General features: G+C 37.0%; 1 protein-coding gene across 3 annotated transcripts in view; it reads left to right on the forward strand.

The window, feature by feature from the left end:
• The window catches only part of COL21A1 (collagen type XXI alpha 1 chain), a 214,792-nt gene that overhangs the window by 125,233 nt on the left and 63,045 nt on the right, over positions 1-26,514 (forward strand). For all 3 annotated transcript variants that reach the window (XM_043907044.1, XM_043907043.1, XM_043907045.1), the window contains 4 exons: positions 16,478-16,531; positions 16,999-17,052; positions 17,643-17,696; positions 17,819-17,872. In XM_043907044.1, coding sequence (XP_043762979.1) covers positions 16,478-16,531; positions 16,999-17,052; positions 17,643-17,696; positions 17,819-17,872 — 216 coding nt within the window. The remainder of the gene's footprint in view (positions 1-16,477; positions 16,532-16,998; positions 17,053-17,642; positions 17,697-17,818; positions 17,873-26,514) is intronic.

The raw sequence follows: 26,514 nt of genomic DNA on the forward strand, positions 1-26,514 counted from the left end.
AGGTGACAGGACCCTCCAGAAATCTTCTCTGGAGTCAGGCTTGGCTGAACATCCCTCCCATCTGTCCATGTGGTGCTGACCTGTGTGTTTCGTTTTTGCCTACGTCTGCAGACACTTTTGCAGTCTCTATTGTTTCCTGACCCTTTATCCTCTTTCCTTGTAGGGCACTATAGTGGATTCAGCCTCTCAGTTTATGATGAGGAACCATTCATTCTATGTCCTGCCTCATTTCTTCGATGTTCTGCCACTTCTTGTCCTGTTTCCTTTTTCTCTACTGCTGTCATTGGGAAGCTTAAAACTTTTGTTGAATTTTTACAGAATGTTTCATCTTTTCTTGATTTCAGACTCTTATTTCTTGTCTTCACTTGAGTGTGCTCTGTGTTATGGTCACTGATAAACTATGGCAGGGATGCTCTGGAAGGTGTAGTCCGATGGTGACTCCCAAGCCTAAGGGAATGCCCCTATGAGAGAGGGAACATACTAGTCAATTTAAATAGTTACCAGTAAATCATTATGGCCTGAGCCCATGTGACACTTAGGGTCTGCTTTTATCTAAGAGGATAAGAAGCAAAGAAGAAGTATAAGACTTGTACTATCTTGGATGCCTAAAGGTGTTACTGTTGTGTGTACTTTTTTCTGTTTTATTTTTAGACATATTTGCGTGGATGCTATCCACATGCATTCTCTATCACATGCCTCTCAAAAAGTCCTATAAGGTTAGTAGCATAAGTCACGCTTTGCCCATTTTACAGTAATTGTGAGCTAGATGATCCCTATTTTACAAGTTTGAAACTGAAAATTGAGAAACTTATCATCTACCTGAATTTACTCAAGAATTGGGGGTTGAAATAAAATGTCTTCATCTCAGTGTGGCTTTCTTTTCACTTTTTTTTTTTTTTTGCTTTAGCCAGAATCTTTTTTAACACTATGATTATTCCTTTTTTGCTCTATTAGCTGCGGTATGGAAAGACCTGTGAGCAGCTGAGGAGAAGGGGAGGGGAGAGGGGGCACGGGATGCGGAAGGGGAGGGGAGAGGGGAAAGGGATAGGGAAGGGGAGGGGAGAGGGGGCACGGGATGAGGAAGGGGAGGGGAGAGGGGAAGGGAGGTGGAAGGGGAGGGGAGAGGGGAAGGGAGGCGGAAGGGGAGGGGAGAGGGGAAGGGAGGCGGAAGGGGAGGGAGCAGGAGGCTGGAGGGATGAGTGATGGTTTGCACTGGTTGTGCCAGGCGAGTGGACTCATTATCTTACTTTTCCATGTGTACCTGTAAGATGTTTCTGCCATATCTCAGAAACAAAGGCTTTAAGAAAGTAAAAAAATAACTTTTGAGAAAGAAGGGGTTTTCACTTTAGATCTTAGTTCAGCAAACTTTTAAACTGCAAAATCTTTGCAATGAAAAACTTTTGGGCATGTAGTCTCATATATGTATGAATTGTACACTGTGCTACTGAAGATAGGATTATAAACATCAAAAACATAGACACATGGAAATTTTAAAAGAATGAGAGTTTTAAAATATTAGTTTTCATATTCTCTTGCTACTCAAAGATGTCATCTCAGCCTAACTTTGGAGACTGTGACTCTCAGTCAACCTATCAGATTGACATTCTCATCAAAGGCATGTTCATCAGTCATAAAAGGGTTGGAGGCAACCTGGAGAAAATGGAACTATTTTACTGCAAATCTTGGATTCTCTTTGATCCTAATCTCTTGTAAACTAAGTGGAAACTAAGAGTGTGACTCCTGAAAATAATTATTTTAATGGAATTTTCTTGGAGGACTCGAGTATTTACTGTAATTTAGAAAATGGAAGTATTTATATATTCAGTAAATTATCATGAATCATCATTAAGTCATCAGCTAGGATGGAGTAGGTTATGCTGCAATGACAAATCCCAAATGCTGATGCCTTAAAAGATTTATTGTTTATTAAATTAAACTAAGTTCTTAGCAGACTCAGGCTAACAGAAGTTTCACTCTCTAGATTATAACTAATTATGCTACCAGGTCCCTGGAGAATCAAACAGCTGATCTTAAACCACTTCCATTCATCGTTGTTTAGCCAGAGCAAATTTTGTAAACCACACCAACTTCAAGTGTCAGAAAAGTGTGATTTCCCCATATGCTTAGAAGTAGAGAGATATAAATATTGATGAATAATTATCACATCTACTAAGATAAAATAGGAGTGCAACAATGGATGCTTTTCTCAAGGAGATTGGGGTCTAATAAAGCACATGACCCATACAAAGAACTATTTTGAGAGAGATTATTAGCATTATGTGATAAAGATGAGAGCTGAACTCAAGGAGTTTAGTGGAAAGTTGAAAATTCAATAGGCTTTGTGAGTGAAGCTGTAAACAGAAGGTTAACCACAGCTACAGACTTATAGGGGTTATTTTTTTTTCAATTTAAGAAACCTCTAACTTAGGTATGCTGTGGTTCCTTAGTGTGGGTATGTTATCAACAATACTGTAATGAACATCTCTGTGTATTCAGTTCAGGTCAGTCACTCAGTCGTGTCCGACTCTTTGCGACCCTATGAATTGCAGCACACGAGGCCTCCCTGTCCATCACCAACTCCCGGAGTTTACTCAAACTCATGTCTATCAAGTCGGTGATGCCATCCAGCCATCTCATCCTCTGTCATCCCCTTCCCCTCCTGCCCTCAATCTTTCCCAGCATCAGGGTCTTTTCCAATGAGTCAACTCTTCACAGCAGGTGGCCAAAGTATTGGAGTTTCAGCTTCAACATCAGTCCTTCCAACGAACACCGAGGACTGATCTCCTTTAGGATGGACTGGTTGGATCTCCTCGCAATCTTCTCCAACACCACAGTTCAAAAGCATCAATTCTTTGGTGCTCAGCTTTCTTTATAGTCCAACTCTCACGTCCATACATGATTACTGGAAAAACCATAGCCTTGACTAGACAGACCTTTGTTGGCAACGTAATGTCTCTGCTTTTTAATATGCTGTTTAGGTTGGTCATAACTTTTCTTCCAAGGAGTAAGCGTCTTTGAATTTCATGGCAGCAGTCACCATCTGCAGTGATTTTGGAGCCCCCAAAAATAAAGTCTGACACTGTTTCCACTGTTTCCCCATCTATTTGCCATGAAGTGATGGGACTGGATGCCATGATCTTAGTTCTCTGAATGTTGAGATTTAAGCCAACTTTTTTACTCTCCTCTTTCACTTTCATCAAGAGGCTCTTTAGTTCTTCTTCACTTTCTGCCATAAGGGTGGTGTCATCTGCATATCTGAGGTTGTTGCTATTTCTTCCGGCAACCTTGATTCCAGCTTGTGCTTCCTCCAGCCTAGCATTTCTCATGATGTACTCTGCATATAAGTAAAAGAAGCAGGGTGACAATATACAGCTTTGAGGTGCTCTTTTTCCTATTTGGAATTAGTGTATTGTTCCATTTCCAGTTCTAACTGTTGCTTCTTGATGTGTATACAGGTTTCTCAAGAGGCAGGTCAGGTGGTCTGACCATCTCTTGAAGAATTTTCCAGTTTGTTGTGGTCCACATAGTCAAAGGCTTTGGCATAGTCAATAAAGCAGAAGTAGATGTTTTTCTGGAACTCTCTTGGTATTTCGATGATCCAGTGGATATTGGCAATATGATCTCTGGTTCCTCTGCCTTTTCTAAAACCAGCTTGAACATCTGGAAGTTCACGGTTCACATACTGTTGAAGCCTGGCTTGGAGAATTTTGAGCCTTACTTTGCTAGCGTGTGAGATGAGCGCAACTGTGCACTCTTTTGAACATTCTTTGGCATTGCCTTTCTTTGGGATTGGAACAAAAACTGACCTTTTCCAGTCCTGTGGCCACTGCTGAGTTTTCCAAATTTGCTGACAGATTGACTGTAGCACTTTCACAGCATCATCTCTTAGGATTTGAAATAGTGCAACTGGAATTCCATCACCTCCACTAGCTTTGTTCGTAGTGATGCTTCCTAAGGCTCTCTTGACTTCACACACCAGGATGTCTGGCTCTAAGTGGGTGATCACACCATTGTGATTATCTGGTTCATGAAGATCTTTTTGTACAGTTCTTCTGTGTATTCTTGCCACCTCTTCTTAATATCTTCTGCTTCTGTTAGGTCCACACCATTTCTGTCCTTTATTGAGCCTATCTTTGCATGAAGTGTTCCCTTGGTATCTCTAATTTTCTTGAAGAGATCTCTAGTCTTCCCCATTCTATTGTTTTCCTCTACTTTTTTTTTTTTCATTTATTTTTATTAGTTGGAGGCTAATTACAATATTCTAGTGGTCTTTGCCATATGTTGACATGAATACAGAGTGAAGTAAGCCAGAAAGATAAACACCAATGCAGTATCCTAATGCATATATATGGAATTTAAAAAGATGGTTACGATAACCATATATGCAGGACAGAAAAAGAGACACAGATGTATTGATTTCCTCTATTTCTTTGCACTGATCGCTGAGGAAGGCTTTCTTATATCTCTTTGCTATTCTTTGGAACTCTGCATTCAAATGGGAACATCTTTCCTTTTCTTCTTTGCCTTTCACTTCTCTTCTTTTCTCAGCTATTTGTAAGGTCTCCTCAGACAGCCGTTTTTCCTTTTTTCATTTCTTTTTCTTGGGGATGGTCTTGATCATTGCCTCCTGTACAATGTCATGAACCTTCGTCCATAGTTCTTCAGACTATCAGATCTAATCCTTTGAATCTATTTGTGACTTCCACTGTATAATCTTGGAAATAATGTTTCTTCTCTGCAATTTGATTTTACTCATATGCATTTTTTTCTTTTGGGCTGTTCATCTTTTTTTAAGAATGATTTTTATATGCATGTCATAAATTTGTGAAAATAATTTTCCTGGATTATATTATGTCTTTTAATTTGTTTTTTTTAGAATTTTAGTCATACAGAAATTTAAAATATGTATATATATAATGTATGTATATGTACACAGGTATAAGTTTTACTTCTTATCTCCTATATTTGTATCTGTATAGAAAGATTCAGCATTCTAACATTTTGAATATAATTACTCATGATTTAATTTTTTGAATTTCTATTATTTTATGTTTTAATCTTAAAATTTTTGGTATTTGGAGTAAAGTTAGATGAGTATTCATATTTTTACTTTTCTTTTTCTAAAAGAATAGCCAATTGCTGCAACAGTATTTATGAAATTTCACTTTTTTCTCCATTTATTTTAAAAACCAGCTCTATTCCTAAATTTCCATTTTCCTTTGGTTCCAGTGTTTTTGGCTTTCCACTCTGTTCCACTTATCTGTCTACATCTTCTCCAAGGCCAAATTGTTTAATTATTGTCACTTCATAATGTTATTTAATACTGGCAGGCCTAGTACTTCTTCATTACTCTTTATGATCAAAATTTTCCTGGCTATTCTTACATGCTTATTTTTCCAGATAAAGTCCTGTATTTTTTTTTCAATTTTTAAAGAGGTTTCTATTTCTATTTTAATGAGGATTCCTTTGAATTTATAGATTAATTTTAGAGGCATTAACATCACTTCAATATTGAGCTTTCCTAGTCAGGATTGTGATTTACCTTTCTTTTCATTTCAATCTTAAAACTCAATGGAATAATATTATAATTTTATTTTCTATTGGTTCTCAACATTACCTAAGTTTACATGTAGGAATTTTTTTTTTTCATTTATCTTTATTAGTTTGAGGCTAATTACTTTACAATATTGTAGTGGTTTTTGTCATACATTGACATGAATCAGCCATGGATTTACATGTATTCCCCATCCCAATCCCTCCTCCCACCTCCCTCTCCACCCCATCCCTCTGGGTCTTCCCAGTGCACCAGGCCCTGAGCACTTGTCTCATGCATCCAACCTGGGCTGGTGATCTCTTTCACCTTAAATAATATACGTGTTTCGATCCTGTTCTCTCGAAACATCCCACCCTTGCCTTCTCCCACAGAGTCCAAAAGTCTGTTCTGTACATCTGTGTCTCTTTTTCTGTTTTGCATATAGGGTTATCATTACCATCTTTCTAAATTCCATATATATGTGTTAGTATGCTGTAATGGTCTTTATCTTTCTGGCTTACTTCACTGTGTATAATGGGCTCCAGTTTCATCCATCTCCTTAGAACTGATTCAAATGAATTCTTTTTAATGGCTGAGTAATATTCCATGGTGTATATGTACCACAGCTTCCTTATCCATTCATCTGCTGATGGGCCTCTAGGTTGCTTCCATGTCCTGGCTATTATAAACAGTGCTGCGATGAACATTTGGGTGCACGTGTCTCTTTCAGATCTGGTTTCCTCAGTGTGTATGCCCAGAAGTGGGATTGCTGGGTCATATGGCAGTTCTATTTCCAGTTTTTTAAGAAATCTCCACACTGTTTTCCATAGCGGCTGTACTAGTTTGCATTCCCACCAACAGTGTAAGAGGGTTCCCTTTTCTCCACACCCTCTCCAGCATTTATTGCTTGTAGACTTTTGGATAGCAGCCATCCTGACTGGCGTGTAATGGTACCTCATTGTGGTTTTGATTTGCATTTCTCTGATAATGAGTGATGTTGAGCATCTTTTCATGTGTTTGTTAGCCATCTGTATGTCTTCTTTGGAGAAATGTCTGTTTATTTCTTTGGCCCATTTTTTGATTGGGTCATTTATTTTTCTGGAATTGAGCTGCAGGAGTTGCTTGTATATTTTTGAGATTAATCCTTTGTCTGTTGCTTTGTTTGCTATTATTTTCTCCCAATCTGAGGGCTGTCTTTTCACCTTACTTATAGTTTCCTTTGTTGTGCAAAAGTTTTTAAGTTTCATTAGGTCCCATTTGTTTACTTTTGCTTTTATTTCCAATATTCTGGGAGGTGGGTCATAGAGGATCCTGCTGTGATTTATGTCGGAGAGTGTTTTGCCTATGTTCTCCTCTAGGAGTTTTATAGTTTCTGGTCTTACATTTAGATCTTTAATCCATTTTGAGTTTATTTTTGTGTATGGTGTTAGAAAGTGTTCTAATTTCATTCTTTTACAAGTTGTTGACCAGTTTTCCCAGCACCACTTGTTAAAGAGGTTGTCTTTTTTCCATTGTATATCCTTGCCTCCTTTGTCGAAGATAAGGTGTCCATAGGTTCGTGGATTTATCTCTGGGCTTTCTATTCTGTTCCATTGATCTATATTTCTGTCTTTGTGCCAGTACCATACTCTCTTGATGACTGTGGCTTTGTAGTAGAGTCTGAAGTCAGGCAGGTTGATTCCTCCAGTTCCATTCTTCTTTCTCAAGATTACTTTGGCTATTCAAGGTTTTTTATATTTCCATACAAATTGTGAAATTATTTGTTCTAGTTCTGTGAAAAATACCGTTGGTAGCTTGATAGGGATTGCATTGAATCTATAGATTGCTTTGGGTAGTATAGCCATTTTGACAGTATTGATTCTTCCAATCCATGAACACGGTATATTTCTCCATCTGTTTGTGTCCTCTTTGATTTCTTTCATCAGTGTTTTATAGTTTTCTATGTATAGGTCTTTTGTTTCTTTAGGTAGATATACTTCTAAGTATTTTATTCTTTTTGTTGCAATGGTGAATGGTATTGTTTCCTTGATTTCTCTTTCTGTTTTCTCATTGTTAGTGTATAGGAATGCAAGGGATTTCTGTGTGTTAATTTTATATCCTGCAAATTTACTATATTCATTGATTAGCTCTAGTAATTTTCTGGTAGAGTCTTTAGGGTTTTCTATGTAGAGGATCATGTCATCTGCAAACAGTGAGAGTTTCACTTCTTCTTTTCCTATCTGGATTCCTTTTACTTCTTTTTCTGCTCTGATTGCTGTGGCCAACACTTCCAAAACTATGTTGAATAGTAGTGGTGAGAGTGGACACCCTTGTCTTGTTCCTGATTTTAGGGGAAATGCTTTCAGTTTTTCACCATTGAGGCTAATGCTTGCTGTGGGTTTGTCATATATAGCTTTTATTATGTTGAGGTATGTTCCTTCTATTCCTGCTTTCTGGAGAGTTTTAATCATAGATGGATGTTGAATTTTGTCAAAGGCTTTTTCTGCATCTATTGAGATAATCATATGGTTTTTATCTTTCAATTTGTTAATGTGGTGTATTACATTGATTGATTTGCAGATATTAAAGAAATCTTGCATTCCTGGGATAAAGCCCACTTGGTCGTGGTGTATGATTTTTTTAATATGTTGTTGGATTCTGTTTGCTAGAATTTTGTTAAGGATTTTTGCATCTATGTTCATCAGTGATATTGGCCTGTAGTTTTCTTTTTTTGTGGCATCTTTGTCTGATTTTGGAATTAGGGTGATGGTGGCCTCATAGAATGAGTTTGGGAGTTTACCTTCTGCAATTTTCTGGAAGAGTTTAAGTAAGATAGGTGCTAGCTCTTCTACAAATTTTTGGTAGAATTCAGCTGTGAAGCCATCTGGTCCTGGGCTTTTGTTTGCTGGAAGATTTCTGATTACAGTTTCGATTTCCTTGCTTGTGATGGGTCTGTTAAGATCTTCTATTTCTTTCTGGTTCAGTTTTGGAAAGTTATACTTTTCTAAGAATTTGTCCATTTCTTCCAAGTTGTCCATTTTATTGGCATAGAGCTGCTGATAGTAGTCTCTTATGATCCTTTGTATTTCAGTGTTGTCTGTTGTGATCTCTCCATTTTCATTTCTAATTTTGTTAATTTGGTTCTTCTCCCTTTGTTTCTTAATGAGTCTTGCTAAGGGTTTGTCAATTTTGTTTATTTTTTCAAAAAACCAGCTTTTAGCTTTGTTGATTTTTGCTATGGTCTCTTTAGTTTCTTTTGCATTTATTTCTTCCCTAATTTTTAAGATTTCTTTCCTTCTATTAACCCTGGGGTTCTTCATTTCTTCCTTCTCTAGTTGCTTTAGGTGTAGAATTAGGTTATTTATTTGACTTTTTTCTTGTTTCTTGAGGTAAACCTGTAATACTATGAACCTTCCCCTTAGCACTCCTTTTACAGTGTCCCATAGGTTTTGGGTTGTTGTGTTTTCATTTTCATTCATTTCTATGCATATTTTGATTTCTTTTTTGATTTCTTCTATGATTTGTTGGTTATTCAGAAGCATGTTATTTAGCCTCCATATGTTTGAATTTTTAATAATTTTTTTCCTGTAATTGAAATCTAATCTTATTGCACTGTGGTCAGAAAAGATGACTGGAATGATTTCAATTTTTTTGAATTTACCAAGACCAGATTTATGGCCCAGGATGTGATCTATTCTGGAGAAGGCTCCATGTGCACTTGAGAAAAAGGTGAAGTTGATTGTTTTTGGGTGAAATGTCCTATAGATATCAATTAGGTCTAGCTGGTCCATTGTGTCATTTAAAGTTTGTGTTTTCTTGTTAATTTTCTGTTTAGTTGATCTATCCATAGTTGTGAGTGGGGTATTAAAGTCTCCCACTATTATTGTGTTACTATTAATTTCCTCTTTCATCCTTGCTAGCATTTGCCGTACATATTGCGGTGCTCCTATGTTGGGTGCATATATATTTATAATTGTTATATCTTCTTCTTGGCTTGATCCTTTGATCATTTTATGTAGTGTCCTTCTTTGTCTCTTTTCACATCCTTTATTTGAAAGTCTATTTTATCTGATATGAGTATTGCGACTCCTGCTTTCTTTTGGTCTCTGTTTGCGTGAAATATTTTTTTCCAGCCCTTCACTTTTAGTCTGTATGTGTCCCTTGTTTTGAGGTGGGTCGCTTGTGGACAGCATATATAGGGGTCTTGTTTTTGTATCCACTCAGCCAGTCTTTGTCTTTTGGTTGGGGCATTCAACCCATTTACACTTAAGGCAATTATTGATAGGTATGGTCCCATTGCCATTTACTTTGCTGTTTTGGGTTCACGTTTATACAACCTTTCTGTGTTTCCTGTCTAGAGAAGATCCTTCAGCATTTGTTGAAGAGCTGGTTTGGGGTGCTGAATTCTCTCAGCTTTTGCTTGTTTGTAAAACTTTTGAATTCTCCTTCATATCTGAATGAGTTCCTTGCTGGGTACAGTAACATAGGTTGTAGGTTATTCTCTTTCATTACTTTAAGTATGTCCTGCCATTCCCTTCTGTCCTGGAGGGTTTCTATTGATAGATCAGCTGTTATCCTTATGGGAATCCCTTTGTGTGTTATTTGTTGTTTCTCCCTTGCTGCTTTTAGTATTTGTTCTTTGTGTTTGATCTTTGTTAATTTGATTAATATGCGTCTTGGGGTGTTTTGCCTTGGGTTTATCCTGTTTGGGACTCTCTGGGTTTCTTGGATCTGTGTAACTATTTCCTTCCCCGTTTTAGGGAAGTTTTCAGCTATTATCTCCTCGAGTATTTTCTCATGGCCTTTCTTTTTGTCTTCTTCTTCTGGGACTCCTATGATTCGAATGTTGGGGTGTTTCACATTGTCCCAGAGGTCCCTGAGGTTGTCCTCATTTCTTTTGATTCTTTTTTCTTTTTTCCTCTCTGCTTCGTTTATTTCCACCATTTTATCTTCTACCTCACTTATCCTATCTTCTGTCTCAGTTATTCTACTCTTGGTTCCCTCCAGAGTGTATTTTATCTCATTTGTTGCATTATTCATTTTTAATTGACTCTTTTTTATTTCTTCTAGGTCCTTATTAAACATTTCTTGCATCTTCTCAATCTTTGTCTCCAGGCTATTTATCTGTAACTCCATTTTGTTTTCAAGATTTTGGATCATTTTTATTATCATTATTCTAAATTCTTTTTCAGGTAGATTCTATCTCCTCCTCTTTTGTTTGACTTGGTGGGCATTTTTCATGTTCCTTTACCTGTTGGGTATTTCTCTGCCTTTTCATCTTGTTTAGATTGCTGTGTCTGGAGTGGACTTTCTGAATTCTGGTGGTCTGTGGTTCCTTTTTATTGTGGAGTTTTTTGTCTCTTTTGGTCCTATGATAAGTGAAACATTTTCTTTAACATATTTTTATATTGATTATTGCTTATACATATAAAAACTGCTTTGTATGTTAATTTTTAGAATAGCAATTAACTGATTTCTCTCATCAGTTATTTCAAGGTGATAGGTATATTGGCAAATAGATGTATAATCATAAATAAATATATTTTGTACTCTTCTTTCCAGGTTTCACCTCTTTTATTTTTATATTTTGCCTTAATTCATGGTCTAGTAAAAACTGGCAGAAAAACATTAAAAGTATTGGTGATAGGGCAACTTTGTTTTAAAGTTTTGCACAGTCATAGTCTCTTTTAGTACAGATTTGTGGTTCTTTTGGTAGAATAATTCTCTCAACAGCAAATATTTATTTGTAATTTTTTTATTGTTGACTTGTGATTCCAGCCTGTAGCATCATCCACAATTTTATTTTAGTCATGGCCCTTTCTGCATTCACTGATTAGTTATTAATAAGTAGTAGTTTCTTCTTATGAAGCCATCATGTCCAGCTTGAGAGAATGTTTTGATGCAACTTTTACTAATTTAGAGAATTTGGGAATAGTTTTTCATGTTTATGGGGTTCTCAAGGCAAGAATACTGAAGTGGTTTGCCACTCCCTTCTCCAGTGGGCCACATTTTGTCAGAACTCTCCACCATGACCCATCTGTCTTGGATGACCCTATACAGCATGACTCATAGTTTCAATGGGTTAGACAAGGCTGTGGTCCATGTGACCAGATTGGTTAGTTTCCTGTGATTGTGGTTTTCAGTCTGTCTGCCCTCTGATGGAGAAGGATGAGAGGCTTATGGAAGCTTCCTGATGGGAGAGAGACTGAGGGGGAAATTGGGTCTTGTTCTGATGGGCAGGACCATGTTCAGTAAATCTTTAATTCAATTTTCTATTGATGAGTGGGGCTGTGTTCCCTCCCTGTTATTTACCAGGGCCAAACTATGGTGCAGTTAATTGAAGATAATGGTGACTCCCTCCAAAAGGTCCCATGCATGCACTGCTACACTCAGTGCCCCCAGCCTTGCAACAGGCCACCATCAACCCGTGCCTCCACTGGAGACTCTTGGACACTCACGGGCAAGTCTGGGTCAGTCTCCTGTGGGGTCACTGCTCATTTCTCCTGGGTCCTGGTGTGCACAAAGCTGGGCAAAGGCTAATAGAGTTTTGCCAAGAAAATGCATTAGTCATAACAAATACCCTCTCCCAACAACAAAAGAGAAGACTCTACACATGGACATCACTAGATGGTCAATACCAAAATCAGATTGATTATATTCTTTTCAGCCAACGATGGAGAAGTTCTATACAGTCAGCAAAAACAAGACTGGGAGCTGACTGTGGCACAGACTGCGAACTCCTTATTGCCAAATTCAGACTTAAATAGAAGAAAGTGGGGAAAACCACTAGACCATTCAGGTATGACCTAAATCAAATCCCTTACAATTGTACAGTGGAAATGACAAGTATATTCAAGGGATTAGATTTGACAGACAGAATGCCTGAAGAACTATGGACAGATTCATGACACTGTACAGGAAGCAGGGATCACCACCATCCCCAGGAAAAAGAAAAGCAAAAAGGCAAAATGGCTGTCTGAGGAGGCCTTACAAATAGCTGTGAAGAGAAGAGAAATGAAAGACAAAGGAGAAAAGGAAAGATATACCCATTTGAATGCAGAGTTTCAAAGAATAGCAAGGAGACATAAGAAAGCCTTCCTCAGTGATCAATGCAAAGAAAGAGAGGAAAACAATAGAATGGGAAAGACTAGAGATCTCTTCAAGAAAATTAGATATACAAAGAGATATATTTCATGCAAAGATGGGCTCAATAAAAGACAGAAATGGTATGGACCTAACAGATGCAGAAGATATTAAGAAGAGGTGATAAGAATACACAGAAGAACTATACAAAAAAGATCTTCATGAACCAGATAACCGTGATGGTGTGATCACTCACCTATAGCCAGACATCCTGGAATGCAAAGTCAAGAGGGCCTTAGGAAGCATCACTTACAAACAAAGCTAGTGGAGGTGATGGAATTCCAGTTGCGCTATTTCAAATCCTAAGAGATGATGCTGTGAAAGTACTACAGTCAATATGCCAGCGAATTTGGAAAACTCAGCAGTGGCCACAGGACTGGAAAAGGTCAGTTTTCATTCCAATCCCAAAGAAAGGCAATGCCAAAGACTGTTCAAACTACTGCACAATTGCTCATCTACACACTAGCAAAATAATGCTCAAAATTCTCCAAGCCAGGCTTCAACAGTATGTGAACCGTGAACTTCCAGATGTTCAAGCTGGTTTTAGAAAAGGCAGAGGAACCAGAGATCATATTGCCGATATCCATTGGATCATCAAAAAAGCAAGAGAATTCCAAAAAACATCTACTTCTGCTTTATTGACTATGCCAAAGCCTTTGACTGTGTGGACCACAACAAACTGTGGAAAATTCTTCAAGAGATGGGAATACCAGACCACCTGACCTTCCTCCTAAGAAATCTGTATGCAGATCAAGAAGCAACAGTTAGAACTGGACATGGAGCAGCAGACTGTTCCCAAATCAGGAAAGGAGTAAGTCAAGGCTGTATATTGTCACCCGGCTTGTTTAACTCATATGCAGAGTACATCATGAGAAACGCTGGGCTGTATGAAGGACAAGCTGGAGTCAAGATTGCCAGGAGAAATATCAATAACTTAAGATAGGCAGATGACACCACCCTTATGGCTGAAAGTGAAGAAGAACTGAAGAGCCTCTTGCTGAAAGTTGAAAGAGGAGAGTGAAAAAGTTGGCTTAAAGCTCAACATTCAGAAAACTAAGATCATGGTATCTGGTCTCATCACTTCATGGCAAATACAAGGGGAAACAGCAGAAACAGTGAGAGACTTTATTTTTTGGGGCTCCAAAATCACTGCAGATGGTGACTGCAGCCATGAAATTGAAGGCTTGCTCCTTGGAGCAAGTTATGACCAACCTAAACAGCATATTAAAAAGCAGAGACATTGCTTTGCCGACAAAGGTCCATGTAGTCAAAGCTACGGGTTTTCCAATAGTCATGTATTGATGTGAGTTGGACTCTGCAGAAAGCTGAGCACCGAAGAATTGATGCTTTTGAAAAATGGTGTTGGAGAAGACTCTTGAGAGTCCCTTGGACTGTAAGGAGATCCAACCAGTCCATCCTAAAGGGAATCAGTCCTGAATATTCATTGGAAGTACTGATGCTGAAGCTGAAACTCCAATACTTTGGCCACCTGATGTGAAGAACTGACTCATTGAAAAAGACCCTGATGCTGGGAAAGATTAAGGGCAGGAGGAGAAGGGGACAACAGAGGATGAGATGGTTGGATGGCATCACTGACTCAATGGACATGAGTTTGAGCAAGCTCCCGGAGTTGGTGATGGACAGGGAGGCCTGGTGTGCTGCAGTCCATGGGGTTGCAAAGAGTCAGACACGACTGAGCGACTGAACTGAACTGACTGAACTAAGAATGGCTTTTAGGGCCACACACTTGAGCTGTTTCTTCTCAGAGGCTGTGTTTTGACTGAACTTCTTAAAGGCCTTCTCCAATTTCATTATTTGCCTATTAGAGATGGGGGTGAAAAGGTGTATTCTCCCCATCCCAGTATTTTTAGACTTGGTCTGTTCTTTTCATTGCAGCTTGCAAACTGGCTGATTCTTTTCTGAACTGATCTCTTTTTAGTCCCCTTTTCAAGTGCAGCCAATACCAGTTGATTCATGATACTGTCATTCTGTTTTTTGGTTCTTTAGCTAAGTTCATTGGATGCATTCTTTGCCTTAGCAGTTTATTACAAGCGAAGTTTTCATTAAATATTCACTGTATTACATAAATCACTGTATTTCCAACCTCCAACAATTATTTTTCACTATCCACTACTTAGCCTCAGAGCCACCACCACATCTATTTTTTTTTTATATTATTATTTGGCAGCCTCTATTTCCTAGTAGATAAATTTCTATATTAACCAACTTAGGCTCACCTGTCCTGCAGTAACTGATGACTCAACTGCTCAATCGCCGACCCAGCAGCATTTGTCTTTCACATTACAGAACCACTGTAGATAGACACTGGCTTACTTTTACAACTTCTTTACCACCTATTGCTTTTAAACCTTGGACACTACTTGGCTGAGTATATAGGGTTTGAGTTGCACTTTCTTGTGTTTTGTATTTTGTAGATATTGCCTTAGTCGCCTCCAAGCATTTTACTGTTTCTCTGCCCCTCCCCTCTTCATTGCTGGATATTAATATGGATGCTGTGCCTTTTAATTTTACTTAAAAATCTTGCTTATGCACGTGAGGGTGGTTTTGTTAAGATTTTATGTCTTCTTGGTTCCAGTATGGGTTAATTTTACTGGTCTTCTCTCTTCATCCAAGGTTGGTTTATCTTATCTCCAGGAAAACATCACCAATTTGATGATGGTGTCTTCTATAAGTAGTCAGAGAATGGAATTCTTAGGTGGGACTAGGTTCATCCTTGAAGGGAGTTCAGTTTACCCTTCTTTTTGTACTTTTATTAAGTACTCATTACCCAGCTAAGTTCCATCTTATCAAGAGTGTATCTTTGTCTACCTTGCCTTCAACTGTTGTCTCAATTCAGACAGGTGGTTCTCTCACCTTTAACTTAGTGCTGGGAACTGAAAAATGGGGCAGTAAGGTAACCATGTGATTTGGTGAGTTGGAATTTAGGGTGGAAAGAGTTGCCTTTCAAGGGTTCTATGCCTTGAATAACTGTCAACTCTTTAAAACGTGTGAATAAACAACCTTCATTAAAATTGAGATTTTTAAGAATAACATTTATCATAGATAACTGGTCACATCCTCTTCTCTCTCTACCAGACAGCTAAGGAAATCATAACTTTTTTGTGTGCAGTGTCTTAATTTGCTTAAATAAATGTGAATTAACCTAAATCTTGCTGAGTGAGCCATTGGACTTCTCTTGAAACTGTGTCTTGGCAATTAAGATTTTTGAAGCTAAGACATCAGCACTAAGTCCCACAGAAATAAGTATTAAAATTATGTCACCAAATACCAAGCTGCTGTGATTTTCTCTGTCTCTCCTCTTCTGGAGATCATGTAGGTCCTTCCCCCTTCATAGACACATGTGAATAGACACCTACTACGAACAATTTACTGAGATCAGCAATAGGAGAAAAATTCTCTACAGAATCCTAGACTTTCATCTCAGGTCTATCCTCACTGTGCTGGGACGTCAGAGGATGGCTCTCTTGAGGAGAATATTAGCTCTTGGCCATTTCCATTAAGTCCTAGGTCTTGCCACATAAGAGTCTAGGTGTTTTTAGAATAGATGACTGCTCTCTAAGGGTGGGGTAAGGGCTGTTGATGAGATTCCCCTGGCCTGTCATATTCTCCTTCTCTGATCATAAATGAAACTCTGCTAAAAGAGGATTAGTCTTTTATAGAGACAGGGTTTTAGTATAGATGTATATTTAACTGTTTGCAGATTTGTTTCCAGTAGATTTTGTCAATAATGAGGTGGAAGAGTATATGTTGATATTTTTAGGCTGAAATGTGTTTTCTTTAATTAATTTGTTTTATTTTCAGGGTGACCGTGGACTTCCTGGTTTTCCTGGGCTTCATGGAATACCAGGATCAAAGGTTGAAGAAATCTGTTCTTTATAAAATTAAGCAATATTGCATTTTACTTCAAGTTGAAAGTACTCTATGTTATAAATGTGCTATCAATAAATGCTCATATATTAAGTTACTAGGTTAAGATTAATATATAGTTTACATAAAGCTTTTACAAATTTCATTTAAAATTTTCAGCCATAAATCTTACAGTATTTAAAAATTGTTGAGTAACTTTGATTATACAGAAATTTTCTTAACCTTTATCATATAAAGCCCTGTTAGAGTAACAAATGCCCTCACTTTTCCTTGCTTTTGTTTTATAAAGCCTGGGATATAAGATTTTTGTAAATAAACTTTAAATAATTTTATTTCTATTTTATTTTGATGTTAGCGTAGTAAACTCCACTGTGTATAATTGGTGTTTTTCTTTAATCCATAAGAGAAATACTAAATACTTCTCTAAAACTCAGGATTTATATTTTGTCTTTTAGGGTGAAATGGGCCCCAAAGGAGATAAAGGATCACCTGGATTTTACGGCAAAAAGGGAAGTTTAAATCCCCAAACAGAGTATCTTATTGAACTTTCAATATAATGGAAACAGAAAATTGAAATTTCAGTCCCAGTCCACTGTTCTGGCAATTAGCTTTTTTCGCCTTTCTCTGTGAGGTTTATTCAGAACAACGAAATAATGGGAAAATGACTATTGACTGTTAAACTTGATTTTCTATAAGAATACTTTGTGTTATTGACCCTTCTGAACTTTCAAAATATTTATAGAGGGAGATTACTTGGAAGTAGTAGCTGCTTAACAGTGTGTCCATTGAGAACCTTATTTTTTCTCATCGAAGGGAAATTATGTTTTCTCTATATTTAAGATACACATTTCTTTTTAATTCTGCCTAGACGTGGTTTCTGTGTTAAGATGCTTTTAGTAATTCTGTATCCATCTTATTCTCAATGTCATGTTGTGTCCTGGTAAAATAGTGCTTTGCCCGAAGCTGCAGGGCCAACACAAGCTGTGGTTCCATGAATTCTATCAGTCCACGAGGAAATTATCTTTCTTTCCTATTTAAGTTTGAGTTGGAATATAAAAACCTTCTTGTAAGGATTGTTTTTGTTTGTTTTTAAAAACAGGGTGCAAAAGGTGAAAAGGGGAATGCTGGTTTTCCTGGCCTTCCTGGACGTGCTGTGAGTTTGATGGAAAATTTTCTTAAGTATTTACATTAAACAAAATTTATCCTGTACTATCTTCATTTAAAAAAGAAACATTAGTGTCAAAATATATTAAAATACTTGTACTTATTTTTCAGGGAGAACCAGGAAGACATGGAAAGGATGGATTAATGGGTAGCCCTGGTTACAAGGTATTTACCAAAGAAAAGATTTCTGTAACTAGTGAGTTACGAGGAAAATGTACAGATACTAGACATTTGTTTACATATGACATTGGTATAAAATGAATGAACTAAAAGTTGTAATTTAAAGATCATAATCAATTTATTTTGAATATATTATGAATTCTTATGTGTTGGAAATAAAATCCCAGGACATTAGAAGCTTCTTCAATGAGCCATTCAGATAGGTTTGTTTAGTGGATCTGAGCCACAGGTTCTTAGATGTGTCTCCCAAGGGATTTGACTTTTTTTTTTTCAGAGAGTAGGGGAATGAATCCTCAACCCTAACAATTTTAATCTTAACCCTGACAACTTGTGTGATATGAATATTGGAGAATTAGAGTAAGAAGAATGGGGAAGTGCCAATCACTCATCAATCCTGAAAAAACTCAAAGGCACATGCTCCTATGATGGTGGGTGAACCCCATATTATTCTTACATATAGAAGATTTTCTGGGTCAATTATCAAACAGAAACAGTCTTTCTATAGTTGACCTATTAAATAAAAGGACTTCAGGGACATATATGTATTCAAGTCAGTATATCTGGAATAAGCCAACAGTCCACTTCATTATCCTGCTGTAAGTGTGTTTGTTTGTTTGTTTGTTTATTTGTTTTGATCCCTAGGAGAGAATTTTTGTAAATCCATCAGCCAGCAAGACCACTTGGTCAAGCACTGGATTAAAAATGTCATCATGTTTCCTAACGGTCACAACTTGGATGGCCACACTTGCTCAAAAATTCAGTTCAGATTTCCTTGATCTATAGGTGTTTTCTTTTCCTTTGGAAACATTGTCCATTTTGTTACTTAAAGGTTATGGAAGTTCTCCAAGTGTCAAGTGATTCCTTAAAGATTACAGATAGTGCTTCCTGAACATACAGTACGGGGCCCTGTTTTCAAGAGTTCAATCGTGTTATTAATTTTATTTGACTAGTTTTGTGTTTTATTTCCTATTTGTTGATTAAACAAGTATTTATTTATACTTCATAGGTGCTGGACATAGAGAAGAGAACAAAACTCTCATGGGTTTTATAATCTAGTCTTTTGATGTTTTTAGAGAACATAGATTCTTATATATATACAACTTGGAGAGTTTGCACATAGGTATATACAGTGTACCATCACCACAATTGACGGTATAAACATATCTGTCCCCTCCAAAAGTTTCCTTCCTCCCCCCTTATCATTGTTTATTGTTTTTTGTAATATGAGCACAATGTAAGATCTACCCTCATAGCAAATTTTAAAGTTTACAAAGCAGTATTGTTATCTATAGGCACTAAGCTATATTGTACAGTAGATTTCTAGGACTTATTCATTTTGCATAATTGAATCTTTCTATCCTTTGACCAATACTTCCCTGTTTCCCTTTCCCCAGCCCCTGACAAAAATCATTCTATTCTCTGCTTCTATGAATTTGACCATTTTAGGTTCCTCATGAGAGTGGGACCATGTAATGGTTATCATTTTGGATATGGCTTATTCACTAGTGTATGTCCTCCAGGTTCATCTATGTTGTTGAAAATGGAAAGATTTCTTTCTTTTTTGAGGTTGAAAAATATTCCTCTGTGTGTGTGTGTACCTATCTATCTCACATCTTTAAAGTCATTCATCTATCGATGGACATTAAGTTTCTTCCATGTCTTGGCTATTGTGAATAATGCTGCAATTAACACAGTAGTTTGGATATCTCCTCAAAGTTTTCATTCTTTTTGTTAAATATGCAGAAGTGATATTGCTGGATAACATAGTTTTATTCTTAATTTTTTGAGGAACCTCCTTACTGTTTTCTATAGTGGATGTACCAATTTACATCCCTATAATAGTGTACAAGGGTTCCAGTTTTTCCAAATTCTTGCCAACACTTTGTATATATATATAAAATAACCCCAACTGGTAAGAGGTGATATCTCATTGTAGTTTTGATTTCCATTTTCTTGATGATTAGTGATGCTGAGTACCTTTTCATTTACTTGTTGGTCATTTGTGTGTCTTCTTGAAGACGTGATTACTCAGTTCCTTTGCCTATTTTTAAATGGGTCATTGATTTTTGTTTCTATTGAGTTGTAGGAGTTCCTTACATATTTTCTATATTAACTCTTTATCAGATATATGACTTACAAATATTTTCTTCCATTACATAGTATGCCTTTTCTTTTCATCTTGTTGGTGATTTCCTTTGTTGTGCAGAAGCGTTTCAGTTTGATAAAATCCCAGTTGTCTACTTTTGCTTTTGTCATCTGTGCTTTTAGTTATTTGACTACTAGGATTGTTTTTGTTATTTACGTAGAAAAATGCCATTAGGGTTTTGGTATGGATTGCATTGAATATATAGATCTTTTGGGGTTGAATAAACATTTTAACAATATGAAGTATTCCAATCCATGAGCTAGGAATGTCTTTTCATTTATTAACTAATGTCTTTAATTTCTTTCATCAATATTTTATAGTTTCTAGCATTCAAGTCTTTCACCTCCTTGGCTTAGTTTATTCCTAAGCATTTTATGATTTTTGATGCAATTTTAGGATTATTTTCTTAATTTCCTTTGTAGATAGTTCATTGTTATTGTATAACATGCACTGATTTCCGTATGTTGATTTTGTACTCTGCAACTTTACTGCATTTATTAGTTTTAGCAGTATTTTATGTAGTCTTTAGTGTTTTCCTTATGCAATATCATATTGTCTGCAAACAGAGAGTTTTGCTTTTTCCTTTCCAGTTTAGATATTTTTAATTTCCTTTTCTTGCATTACTGCTCTGACTAGTACACTCAGTACTATGGTAAACAGATGTGGTGGATGTGGGCATCCTTGCCTTGTTCTTGATCTCAGAGGAAAAATCTTTACCTCTTTACCATTGAGTATGATATTAGCTGTGGGCTTTTCATACATCTATGGTCTTCACTGTGTTGAGGTAAGTTTCTTGTATACCTAATTTGTTGAGAATTTTTGTCATGAAATGGTGTTGAATTTCATCAAATACTTTTTCTGCATTTATTGAGATGATTGTGTGATTTTTATCTTCATTCTCTCAATGTGGTATATCAATATTGAAACATCTTTGCATTCCAGGGATAAATCCCACTTACTCATGATGTATGATCCTTCTGATGCACTGTTGATTTCAGTATGCTAATATTTGTTGAGACTTTTTGTATGCATGATCATGAAGGATATTGGCCTGTAGTTTTCTTTTCTTGTAGTGTCTTCTTGGGCTTTATTTGATACTGGCCTAATAAAATTGGTTTGGAAGTGTTGTGTCTTCTTTTTCTTGGAAGACTGTAAGGTGGATTGGTACTAATTCTTCTTTAAGTATTTGGTAGAATTTACCTGATAAGTCATCTGGTCCTGGGACTTTCTTTATTGGAGGGCTTTTGATTGCTTATATAGTCTTCTTTATTTGTCATTGGTTCAGGCTTTCTATTTATTCAGTCTTGGTAGATTGTAGGAATTTATCTTTTTTTCTAGTTTGTCCATATAATTATTCATAAGAGTTTTAAAATTTTTCTTTTGCATCAATTGTAACTTTTCCCATTTTTATTTCTGATTATGAGTCTTGGCTGTTATTATTTTTTCTTAATTAGCCTCATAAGGATTTATTCATTTTCTTTTTTCAAAAAATCCAAACTCTAGCTTTGTCTTTTTTTATTACTATTGTTTTCCTATTCTGTGCTTCATTTAGTTTTCTTCTAATTAATTATTTCCTTCCTTCTGCTAGGCTTCCCTGATAGCTCAGTTGGTAAAGAATCTACCTGTAATGCAGGAGACGCTGGTTTAATTCCTGGGTTGGGAAGATCCCCTGGAGAAGGGAACAGATACCACTCCAGTGTTCTGGCCTGGAGAATTCCGTGGACAAAGTCCATGGGGTCAAAAAGAGTCAGAAATAACTGAGTAACTTTCACTTTCACTTTCCTTTTGCTAACTTGGGCTAAGTTTGTTCTTCGTTTTCTCCTTTCTTCCCCTTTCTGATATTAATCTGGGTGATACATTCACATGTATATACCCACAATTGTAAACCTCAGTTCACTCTTTTTAACAGCTTATTGATAAAAAAAGCCACATATCATACATTTACTCATTTGATGTATAAAATTCAATGGTTTCTAGTATATCTAAAAAGTTACTCAATCAACACTGCAGTTTAATTTTAGATAATTTCCATCACCTCAAGAAGAAACCCTGTACACACTGGCAATCACTCCAACTCTACTCATGGACATCATCATCTGGTGGCGTACTGACATCACCTTAGTCAGTACTGAAATCAGATTGATTATATTCTTTGCAGTCAAGGATGGAGAAGCTCTATACAGTCAGCAAAAATAACCTGGAGCTGACTGTGGCTCAGATCATCAGCTCCCAATTGCAAAATTCAGGCTCAAATTGAAGAAAATAGGGAAAACCACTAAGCCACCCAGGTATGACCTAAATCAAATCCCTTATGATTATACAGTGGAGGTAACAAATAGATTCAAGGGACTAGACCTGTTAGACACAGAGCCTGAAGGATTATGGACGGAGGTTCATAACATTGTACATAACATTGTACATAATGTACAGTGTACATAACATTGTACATAACATTGTGACCAAAATCATCTCTAAGAAAAAGAAATGCAAGAAGGCAAAGTGGTTGTCTGAGAAGGCTTTACGAATAGCTGAGGAAAGAAGAGAAGTGAAAGGCAAAGGAGAAAGGGAAAGATATATGTAACTGAATGCAGAGTTCCGGAGAATAGCAAGTTTTAGTAGAGGTAAGAAAGCCTTCTCCAGGAAACAATGCAATGAGAGAAGAAAAAAATAGAATGGGAGAGACTAGAGGTCTTTCTAAGAAACTTGGAGATACCACGGGAACATTTCATGCAAAGATGGGCTCAATAAAGGACAGAAATGGTATGGACCTAACAGAAGCAGAAGATATTAAGAAGAGGTGGCAAGAATACACAGAAGAACTGTACAAAAAGCTCTTAGTCACTCAGATAACTATGATGGTGTGGTCACTCACCTAGACCCAGATATCCTGGACTGTATAGGCAAGTAGGCCTTAGGAAGCATTACTACAAACAAAGCTAATAGAGGTGATAGAATTCCAATTGAGCTTTTAAAAGCCTAAAAGATGATGCTGTTAATGTGCTGCACTCATTATGCCAGCAAATTTGGAAAACTCAGCAGTGGCCACCCTGCTCCAGTATTCTTGCCTGGAAAATTCCGTGGACAGAGAAGCCTGGTGGGCTACAGGCCCTAGGGTCACAAAGAGTCAGACACGGCTCAGTGACTAACACTTTCACAGCAGTGGCCACAGGACTGGAAAAGGTCAGTTTTCACTCCAAATAAAGGCAATGCCAAACAATGTTCAAATTACCATATAGTTGCACTCATCTCACATACCAGCAAGATTATGCTCAAAATCCTTCATGCTCGGCTTTAACAGTACATGAACGGAGAACTTACAGATGTACAAGCTAGATGTAGAAAAGGCAGAGGAACCAGAAATCAAATTGCCAACATATACTGGCTCATAGAAAAAGCAAGGGAATTCCCAGAAAAATATCTGCTTTGCTTCATTGACTATACTAAAGACTTTGACTGTGTGGATCACAACAAACTGTGGAATATTCTTGATGAGCTGGGAATACCAGAGCACATTGCCTGCCTCCTGAGAAATCTGTATGCAGGACAAGAAGCAACAGTTAGAACCTGACATGGAGCGATAGTTCAAAATTAGGAAAGGAATACATCAAGGCTGTATATTGTCACCCTGCTTAATTAACTTATATGCAGAGCATATCATGCGAAATGCAGAAGTGGATGAATCACAAGCTGGAATCAAGATTGCCGGGAGAAATATGATAACCTCAGATAAGCAGATGATGCCACTTTAATGGCAGAAAGTGAAGAGGAACTAAAGAACCTCTTGATGAAGGTGAAAGAGGAGAGTGAAAAAGCTGGCTTAACACTCAACATTGAGAAAACTAAGATCATGGCCTCCAGTCCTATCCCTTCATGGCAAGTAGATGGGAAAATTGTGGAAACAGTGTCAGATTTCATTTCTTTGGGCTCCAAAATCAACGTGGATGCTGACTGCAGCCATGAAATTAAAAGGTACTTGCTTCTTGGAAGAAAAGCTTTGACAGACCTAGACAGTGTATTAAAAATCAGAGACATTACTTACCAATTAAGTTCCTATAGTCAAAACTATGGTTTTTCCAGTAGTCATGTAAGGATGTGATAATTGGACCACAAAGAAAGCTGGGCATGGAAGAATGGATGCTTTTGAACTGTGATGCTGGAGAAGACTCTTGAGAGTCCCTTAGACTCAAACCAGTCAGTCCTAAAGGAAATCAACCCTGACTATTCATTGGAAGGACTGGTGCTGAAACTGAAGCTCCAATACTTTGGCCACCTGAAGTGAAGAGCCAATTCATTGGAAAAGACCCTGATGCTGGGAATGATTGAGGGCAAGAGGAGAAGAGAGTGACAGAGGATGAGATGGTTGGATGGCATCACTGACTCAATGGACATGAGTTTGAGCAAGCTCTGGGAGACGGGGAAGGACAGAGAAGCCTGTCATGCAGTCCATGGGGTCACAAAGAGTCGAACATGACTGAGCAACTGAGCAACAACAACATACTCAACCTCTCACCTACTTCCTTTCCACATGAATTTGCCCATATGGACATTTCATATAAACTGAATCATATGAACCATGTGGTCTTTTGTGGTTCATCTCTTGGCCTATCCTAACATTTGTGAGGTTCTTCGATGTTTTGCCCTGTGTTAGTACTTTATTCCTTTTCATTGCTGATAATATTTCATTGTTTGAATATATGGCTATTATTCATCTATCAGTTCATAGACATTTGAGTTGTTTGTAATTTTGGGCTCTTATAAATAGTACTTTATGAACATTTGTGTAAAAGTTTTTGCATGGAAATGTGTTTCCATTTCCCTATATTTCTGATAGTGAAATATCTTGAGAATACAATTATGGTTAACATTTTTAAGTTAATTCACTGTTGATATTTACTTTCCTGCTAGGTCCATGCTACCCTTCATATTTAACTTTGGTTATGTCCTGAATTTTCTAATTAGTGTGGATCTTCTAATATAGTTCTTCTTGTCTGTTTGAAGTTTTTTACTGGAGTCATTCACAGTTTTTTAAAAGTCTATTTAATTAAAAAGATAGACTTTATTTCTCAGAGAAGTTTTAGGCTCACAGTAAAACTGATCAGAATGTACTAAATGTTTCCATATACCTCCTGTCTCCTCCTCCTGTAGATTTCCCCAGAATTGACTTCTCATACAAGAGTGGCACTTTTTTTTTTTTTTTTAAACAATTGATGAACTTACATTTACACATCCTATCACTCAAAGTCCATAGTTTACACTGGTGTTCATGCTTGATAGTGTACATTCTGTGAGTGTAGTCAAATGTATAATGACGTATCCACCACTACAGTCTCACGCAGAATAACTTTACTGCCCTAAAAATTCTGTTCTCTACTTATTTATCTTTCCCTTCCCCTAGCCTCTGACAGCCACTAATCTTTTTACTGTCCCCAAAGATTTTCCTTTCCAGAATGTCATAGAGTTGGAATTATATTGTGTGTAGTCTTCTCTGATTGGCTTCTTTTACTTAGTAATATGTGTTTAAGACTCCTTCGTGTCTTTTCATGACTTGATAGTTCATTTGTTTTTAGTGCTTAATAATATTCTTTGTCTGAATAGTCTGCAGTTTATATTTCCTTTTTGGAATGTTTGAATAATGAATCATACCTAATTTTTTCTGACCTTATTAAAATCTGTTTTCTTCCTCCCACCCAGCTTTTTGTTTTGGAATTTTTCAGTCATACAGAAAATTGCACCACATAAATATATAAGTATTTATTTCTATATTTTTTGTTGAGCCACTGGAAAGTAAATTAGACTCTGTGCATTTCTCTCCTAAACACTTCAGCTTGTATCTCCTAAGTGAAAGTCACTCAGCTGTGTCTGACTCTTTGCGACCCCCTGGACTGTAGCCTGCCAGGCTTCTCTGTCCATGGAATTCTCCAGGCCAGAACACTGGAGTGGGTAACCCTTCCCTTCTCCAGGGGATCTTCCCAACCCAGGGACTGAATCCAGATCTCCCACATTGCAGGCAGATTCTTTACCATCTGAACTACCAGGAAAGCCTGTGTCTCCTAAGAATACTTTAATTTCATCATGATGCCCAGGAGATTTAATGTCAATACAACACTATTTTCTAATATTCAAATTTTTCTAATTTTTTAAAAACAGTGTCCTAAATAGCTATTGTTACACTTGATACAATCAGTATCTGTGCATTGCATTTGGTTGTGTATTGGTCAGGGTTGCTCTAAGGAAACAATATCAATAGGATGTGTGTATGTGTGTTTATATTGTTTATAATATATGTGTCAATATAGAAATGTATATTCATATATCAAAATACATATTTATGTTTTCATGTGTGTGTATATATATTTTATATAGAGAAGGGTAAAGAGGTGTTGGTGAGGGAAAGGTTGAGGAAGAGGGAGGGATGGAGATTGATTAGTTGATTCATTCATTCATTCAAAGGAATTGAGTGCATCCACATGCATTCGTGTGG

The sequence above is a fragment of the Cervus elaphus genome, chromosome 7 (genome assembly GCF_910594005.1).
Source record: "Cervus elaphus chromosome 7, mCerEla1.1, whole genome shotgun sequence".
In the NCBI taxonomy this organism is placed as follows: Eukaryota; Metazoa; Chordata; class Mammalia; order Artiodactyla; family Cervidae; genus Cervus; species Cervus elaphus.